Genomic DNA, 8,811 nt, shown 5'->3' on the forward strand with positions numbered 1-8,811 from the left:
AAATTATTTGTTTGAAAATCTCACAGCCATCATAGGGAAAAGATTGTAATCAAACGATAAAGTCATTGAAGAAACGGAAGCGTATCCTGTCCTAACAAATCTTTGCATAACAAATACACCAAAATATTAGAAAAATTTTGGAACTATTCTATCATTTTTGTCGAATGCTATGAGGGTGAATAAGGTAGTATTCTGCAAAAAAAGAACAAGTTATATATTACTTACTCCCAGGAATTATCGACCGATTACTACATTGCATATTAAAAATATTAAAATTTATTAAATTTGTCACGAAAGTAATATTGCGAAATATTATAAGTTCTTGGATATAAATAAATGCAAAGAGCAGGTAAACAGAAATGGAGAAGTGCGCTGAATTTTAATGGCGTGTAGTTTCCGTCCTTTGATATTTTAACACTTAATTGTTAAATGCATTGGTTGAATTAACATATTTATACTTACACTAGGTATGTTATCGCTGTTACACACTTGCTCTGTTAATAATCGGTCTCGAATTTCCCAAGCAAAAATGCTAGGGCATTCTCGTTTATAGTCAGCAATTTTTTGTACGACGGGTGTTGTAGCAACTCGTGGTTTCGAACCACCAATGGCACGTGGCTTAATTGATCCTGTTTCATAATAACTGAAATGAAATTTGAAATAAAATAATCAGTGTAATTAAATTTGTAGTAAAATAATCAGGTGAGTATAAAAACTGTTTTCTTATCGCCCTCCCTGGACCTTTGGAATCCTTTCGATAGAGTGCCTCATGTATTGCTCAATGTTTATAACAATTTTAATTTCTCTGTAATGTTATGCAGTTTTACCTACTCCGTAACTATTGATAAGGTTTCCTAGAAGCAAGTTAAAAATTCACGAGCTCCTCAAGGATTGGTTTTGGGTCCTATCTTATTTAACTTCTTTCTGAATGACAAAACTGAATAGAGACTGAACCATATTTTCAACCTTTTAAACTGTGATCTGTGGACTACTAATTTGAAACTGAAATGAATGAATGTTTAGCTAAAACTAACAGTTTGTTGCTCAATAATTCTCTCTCCATAAATATAAGCAGCAAAGGTCTGTCTTAACATTAAAATATGTGATACGTATATTAAATTCGTGAAGTCTATACGATGTCTGCGAGTATTTCTTAATAATAAATTAAAGTTTGGTCCTCATATGAACTTCAATCCTCTTATGAACAATATTAAAGTGCAAGTTTATCCAACTTTACGAAAACACTACAATCTATATTTCTACTTATTAGTGAACGTCAAAATTAATATCGCCCAATCGCTTCTAATGTCATATATAAATTATTGCATTGAAGTGATTACATAATGTCCTTTATATAAACGGCAATGAGCCAACCAACAAATCGTGCCTTTTATCTATATTATCCATCTCAGAGGTCATATTTGAATTTTCTTAAAATTCTTCTTTGAAGATTATATTAGAATTTTAATTTATCTGTTTAAAATCATTAACTTTAAATCACCATATCTCTTTCCGCTTAATGGAGCTAATAAGAATCTTCAAATTTTCAATCCGTTCACAACGAGTTCAGTCATCGAAAACTCATTCGTTGTATGCTGGTTGTTCTTGGAGCGATCTCTGGCCAAACCTTATAGCTGTTAGCAGTAGCGTTATTCTCTCAAGTGTCTATTTAAAGTGATCAAGCGCGAATCCGTATAGGTGATTTCAATGTAGCAGCTATTGTACAAATCCCCAAATCTTTATTCTGCTTATAATGATCTCAATCTATGGAATCCATCGGTTATTGGTGCAATATCCCACCAAATCTTAGAGCTGTTCGCAGTGACGGTAATCATTGATTTATTACCTTGAATTATCTATAAGTCCGTATTGTCAATTCTCTCTTATTTATCCAAATTTTTTTCATAAACTTTGTAACAGATTTATGAATTTAATTACTGCATTATAATTTAATTGCGAAATGTATTCGCAGTTTGTAAAATGCCTAAATTGTGTAACTAATTTTGGATTTCCTAATGTAAACAAACACTGGTTGTAAATCAAAACGAGGAATGTTGTATTGTAGCGAAAGCGCTTAAACAGCCGCCAGATGCGATTTGAGAGAACATCGTCTAAGATGAATATACAAATTTAGCTCAGTTTATTGTGCCGAGTACGTGAAATTTCTGCTATGCATGGAAATACGTAACCGTCTTAACCACACCTATCAGCGTTTCTATATCTTTTGAAACTACATTTAAGACTTCAAAGCTTTGTTTAAGTTAATACATCAACTAACTCTAAATATAGTGTTATATTGAAAATCTCGTCAACACATCTGATAAACAATTTCAATTATTTTAAATTTAAAACAGAATTACCCTGACATTCCATTTTCTTCCTGTCAATTTTGCTAGGTGCGCAACATAGTTTTCCGCCTGGTCTCATTAACAAAACTTGCATTTAACCATCGATAATCATTACTTTATTCTTTCCTCTGGGCATAGGTGAAAGGAATCATTTTCGATATCATAATCCGAATTGATTAGGCACCTAATTGTAAACTGATAAGTCTTAATGATTTTTGTAAGCTTTTTTTTAACTTGCTTTTTTCACAGGAAAATTTGTAACTGATATTTCGGGCACCTTAAAATGTCTAATCCTGATGAACTTTTGCACACATCTGTAGTTACGATGACAATTCAATTCTGTACAATCAAATATTTTATATATTCAAACTGGCAGCTGCTCCAAAATGGCGGACTATCTCTTTTTGGACAATTCAATGTTGGTTTAGTTAAAGGTTTGCAAGGCGTAGAAATATTCCTCAAGGAAATGTTGTAGCACATATCTTCTTGTTCAGCGTGAATAGCTGAACAGATTTTGGCTGCGCAAATTGTGATCGCAATCGAAAATCCTTTCTTAGAAGGACAAACTCTGCCTCAAATCTTATTAATTTCGTTATCTTTCAGTTTGAAAATTAGTAAAAAATTAGTAGATGGATATGCTCCTTAACGGAAAGATGAAAATTTCAATATTTATTATCACTAATGTCCTAAATTTTGTATGCCTCTAGTCAAAATCATTGTGTTAGTTGGCGTTCGAAACGTGCAACCTCACCGCTTTTATAAAAAGCTTAGAAAGAGAGTTGCATGAGTTGTGTGTCCTGATGACTACTTATTGTTTTTGGCACACCAAAGTGGGGTACAAAACTATTTACAACAATATTCGTACAGTTGTGGAGGTGTTTTGCAAAGGATAAGTTTGAAGTCACTGAGTGAATTGTAGATAATTATAAACTTTGAAAGCTAATAAATATGTTTCAATGCAAGTTGCTTCTGATAGAATTTTCAACCCCAACTTAGAAATACTTTGTTAAATCTCGTCCGTTCCATGATACCCAACCAGCGTGCATCTCTATACCACTTCAAAACTTCCCTCTACTGTCACACAGACGGAAATGCTTCCAACTAACTTCATGTCAATTTCTTACATATTTATAAGGTTGGAAAGGACAATACCATACCATCTTTTAAATGTTTGGTTTTTGATTTTTGTTGTACTCGTTATTAGGTTCCTTACAGGATTACTAAGAAGACAAAAAAAATATTTTTTTTTTCTTAAGTTATATGATGGTAATCTTTAATATGAGATGCATGTGTTTGTTTCGTACTAACTTCGCTCTTGATATATGGCCATAGTATTAATGTACATCAATTCTTAATCGAATAAGTTCAAATCGGAAATAAAATATATTCGCCGAAATTTTTTTATGGTATTTTCACAAAATGCTGTCCCTAATTAAGAGTATTATTGTAAATTTACAGTTTTTTAAACCCACCGCTGCAGAATGGGGAAATACTCATTTTGTCATAACTTTTGCATGACCCAAAAAATTCAGCCATTCTACATGTCTGTTCGTCTGTGCGTTTGGTGTGTGCTGTTGACACTCTCCAGGCCGCAGAAATGAAGATATTGACTTTAGTAAAAATGTGGAAAGTTTTGCACGCAAATTGTTATTGGAAACGGGCCAAATTGGTCAGAGCACAAGCCCGCAGGGGAGCGTAAACTAAATGCAACCACGTTTTTCTAAACCAAAATTTGTGGTTGGTTGCTCATTACACAAAAATTGTAAAAGATCGAAGGCTGAAATTATCCACAACTATCTTAGGAAAAACTTTACTGTTTATGCGCATAATTGATAAATTTTTTTTTTTTTTTTTTTTGATGCTTTATGTTTATTAATCATTAGGTAACCAAGACATAATGTTTAAAATTATTTTGTAAATTCCTCAAATAAAGATAGATTATCTAAAAAGGCGTTAATTCTAAAATAAATACGGTGGACACCGCAATCTGGTGCAGGCGTGGTGGTGTTAAGGCTTTATGTTTTTTAAAGATTAGGCAAACAAGACATAATGTTTAAAACCATTTTGTAAATTCCTCAAAAGAGGATATGTTAATTAAAAAGCCCCTTAATTCTAAATTAAATACGTTGGATACCACGAACTAGTGAATTCTTCTTTATAATACTAGCGATGTAGGTAACAAATAAAGGAATTTCGAAAGTGGAATGCCACAAGTTAAGTGCATTAAGTCTAAATTAATTGTGGTGTCGCGACATGTTAGTTAAATTTTTCCCCAAAAATACCGTCCATATAGGCATGAAATAAGGAGAGTGGGTAGAATGCGAAAGTGCGTTAATTCTAAATTAATCGTAATGGACTCAGGACGGAATAGACTGATTTTTTTTAACGTTATCTGTAAAATACAATGCTACACTTCAAGCACTTTAATAAAACAAAAACTTGTCTCATTTTTAAACATTCAATCACGATATTAAAAAAGATTTTCTTGCTTTGGTAACTTTGCTGACGGCTTCGTGTATGATTTCTAAATCTGATATATAGCTTTGACAAAAGTTTATCATATTAAAAAATTTGTCCACTAATTGAATGGCGATAAGTTTTCGAAATTTTGAATAGTCATAAATTTTGCTTTAGATGGATTTGAATTATTTTCGTGTACGTCAAATTAAATTATAATTGTCACACAAAGACCAAGTTTATTATAATTTACGCCAAGATTACATAATGAAAATGATAAAATGTTGAATGTTTTAGGCGTTTGCGTACTCTAGAAAGAGAAAAAGAATATTGACGAAATTTTCTTTTCTTCACAAACTGTTCGCAGGTTTGGATGAAGTTTTTGAGTCCGAAGGATTTTCTCAGATATTCTCAACCAGAAACTGATACGGTAACAGTTATTTTGGCAATATCTCCTTTCGTTGTTGGGCTCTGATGGTGTGCCTTTTAGAGTTTATGGTTTAGAAAAACCTTTTTTGCTTTTCGTCTTCATGAGTATTCTTGATGTAAATAAGAATAGTGCAAATCAACACCTATCATTGCCAATGCGTTTGCGATATTAAGGCCAAAATCACCTAGAGGATGCCAAACACCATAGCAAAACATCCGAAATGTAACACTAGTAGAATTAGAAAAGCTTCATATAGCGGACGAAAACATTCAAACACCCAAAATTCTATCTCGATTGGATGATGTGATCCCAGTTTGCAAAAAGCGTGGGGGATTTCAGCCTAATTTGTAGAAGTTGATATACATATTAGAGATTTGACCAGGTCAGGATTCAATGATCAACCTACTATAATGACCCCTTCATCTAGCGTCGGTTGAAGTGTATTGTGTTTGAAAGACAATATATTCATGAGTGACGATCGGTTAATACGCCGATTATACCTGATATATAAATATATCATGTGACTTGATAATGAATTCGTTAAGCATGGGCAAGCCAATGTCTTATCTCTTCTTATTACCTAAAGGATTGATTCTCAGTTTGCTAATTTCGATTTGACAATTTAACAAGTTTTATGAAAACACACACTTCCTTACGTTTACTGTCTTTATAACCGAAGGTAAGGACTGCGAAGCCAATTCAGTCTGTAAATTAAAATCCACTGACATTAAGTCATAAAAGATGTTCCTAATAGCGTGCATGAGTTTAGCAATTGTAGCGCATTTCTTTGTATTTAATAATCGATATTCCTTCAATAACATTTTGTCAAGAGTTTGCTATTGTTATGCCACAGTCAAACATTTTAATAGAGTTTAGGTCAGGAAGAATACTATGTCCCATTAACGGATTGTTTCTGTCTCGCGCAATCAAACATAACAAGTATACGTGAGCTGTGCGTGGAAATGCACGTATGTATATGAAAGTCATACATCTACAGACGATGAAATACACGATTTAACGATCTTAATTGATTTAGATATGTGTTGATACTACTGATTGAAAATTTACGATGAAAATTCAAGTTTTTAATATTATATATGCTCAAAGTGCGGATAATCTCGGTTCGTTCTCTTGTGGTCAAATATGCATTTATTTCAAGTCAAGATCAAAGGCCACACAAAGTACTGCCCATCCGTAATTTTGTTTTCCAACCTCGTAAGCAGTTTCCGAATTCCAGCTCGAAGAAATGACACGTATTTTGAGTCCATTTATACAGCCATTTATAAAAATTAAAACACCGTTTGAAAAAAAAAGTCACATACTGAAAGCCGCGTTGATCGAAAAGAACAATGTCTGCTGGACTGCGGAGAGGGTACGACTTTTCAAGTTAAAGCTGTAATTATTGTTGGTGGCCCTCCCTAGTGATGATTTCATTTGGTTTGAAACCAGAATACGCCACGCTTAACTAACGGTCACAAATTGGTCCACCACGGACATTCAGGTTTATTGTTGGTGTTAATAATTGTTCTTCTCAACATCATGGCTGTATAGGCTGTGGATATCGTATGGCATCTACCATTCATCAGCCAGAAAAATTTTGTGATGCTATCCGTCGAATTAATCAGAAAAAAAATTATTCCCGCAGATTGCATATTTTTGCACACAAGTAGACCTCTTCCAAGCTCCAAGAAACTATGTTGTGTACACTATCGTGTGATAATTTATGCACATGCGTATAGCTTTCTTATAGTATCTTCCAATGAAGAACTCATAATTTTATTCGACAACTCACAACACTTCTTGCATTCTCCCTCATCTCTCTTAGAAAACGGACCTGACTAATTTAAGCTCTCAAAGTTTTTGAAAACAGTGATAACAGCAATTGTTTTTGTCTCCCCTTCTTTTCCTAAAATAGCTTGTTTATTTTGTATAATAAACTTTTCTCGGAAGATAAGCTGTGAAGCTAGTTCACATTTTAAAGGTTTTCATTTTTGCTAAAAGTATAGGTTTTAACCTCTGCTAAGTTATGATTTACCGTGAACAAAAAAAAAAACCAAGAAAATATCTATTCTAATTTGTAGACAACATGCGCATATAAAACAAACTTTTATTACCATCTTAAGACCAAGAAACTATGTTATTACTACTAACTATAATGTATTCTTTGTGTGCATTTACTAAAATGGTATGATGTACAAATTGAGTAGTAAAATTTTTAGAGGCATAAGGTTATTGAAAATTTTTAATACGTCTTGTTCAATTTTTGTAATCAATTTGTTGATATTTTAAAGTCGCCTGATCAGCAACTACTTTAACAACGGCGCAGATAAGTATACAGATAGCCACCTTTTTAGTAAAAACAAAAATGTGAGCTACGCGTGGTGGATTAATCTCACATCAGTTAGCTTTCCGAATATTCCGAGTAACGCTAATACTAATGTACGTTCGCACCTCTGGCTATCTGGTAAAATTTCGATTACTACATAAAAACTTCGCTTGGATTGTCGAAACTTATTTATAGTTTTTACTCCTGTTAGCGTAACTTTACAATTAGTGAAATTTTTGCACAATTTGATAAACGCATATAATTATCCGTTGGTACTGTCTGTGTACTAATATACTCATTATGTATCTTAATTAGACATGCATATGCCTTTTTATGTTAGTTAAATTCGTTTTCTGATGCATTAAGTGAATGTGCATGTATGTTGATTGTGAGTATGTTGAAATGTCGCAACTGTTGTTTAGAACAAAATAACTACCTTTCCCTGTGGTGGCTTGTTTACAGCACTGTAATAGTTACAAAACCATAAACAGGTTTGTTCTCCAAATTCAAAATGTATATGTTTATAATTCGTGATACTCATTCATTACTCTTACGTTTCCTACCTACACCTGAGATATTGTAGACTGTTCCAGGATTAAAATATTGTCGATGCAATGAAGCCGTAATAAAATTTGCCTCATAATACATTTTTAGCTTATTACCGTCGTATTTAAAAATCAAATAAATGCACTGGCACGCCCACAAAAGCAAAAGGACTTACACTATCAGAACATAAAATAAATATCTTTAAATGTTTCCAATTGTAGCTCTACTGCTTTTGAAAGTTTTACTGCAAAAACAATCCGAATTTGGGCATTGCTACGTTACCCCATTTAATACTAAATCTTACACCGATGAGCTCTTGTAACTAATTTGCAATTTAAACACAAATTTTTTGATTCATATTGCATTTCTTAAAATATTTTTTTACTTTTCTTAAAATAAAAATTAACACTACAAAAGAAATATTAGTAAAAATCATTCACACTTTCCGCACATTGTGGCTCATAGTCAGACAGGAATCCCGTATCTTGGACACCAAGAATCCTCTCAAGGACGCAATTCCAGATAGAAATGCATTGGGGACCTATGCCTAAATTCAACTTATTGTCTGACAGCTTCTATTTTTATATAACTTGAAACCCAAACATATATGGCCTATATATAATGTTTTATGTTTACATGATAAATAAATATATTATAACTAAAGGGACCTATGCCTAAATTCAACTTATTGTCTGACAGCTTCT

General features: G+C 32.8%; 1 protein-coding gene across 1 annotated transcript in view; it reads right to left on the bottom strand.

Moving 5' to 3' along the window:
- The window catches only part of LOC119643748 (paired box protein Pax-6-like), a 36,941-nt gene that overhangs the window by 25,406 nt on the left and 2,724 nt on the right, over positions 1 to 8,811 (bottom strand). The window contains exon 2 of the mRNA XM_038043205.1: positions 463 to 643. Coding sequence (XP_037899133.1) covers positions 463 to 643 — 181 coding nt within the window. The remainder of the gene's footprint in view (positions 1 to 462; positions 644 to 8,811) is intronic.

This window comes from Glossina fuscipes, unplaced genomic scaffold (genome assembly GCF_014805625.2).
Source record: "Glossina fuscipes isolate IAEA_lab_2018 unplaced genomic scaffold, Yale_Gfus_2 61594, whole genome shotgun sequence".
Classification (NCBI taxonomy): domain Eukaryota; kingdom Metazoa; phylum Arthropoda; class Insecta; order Diptera; family Glossinidae; genus Glossina; species Glossina fuscipes.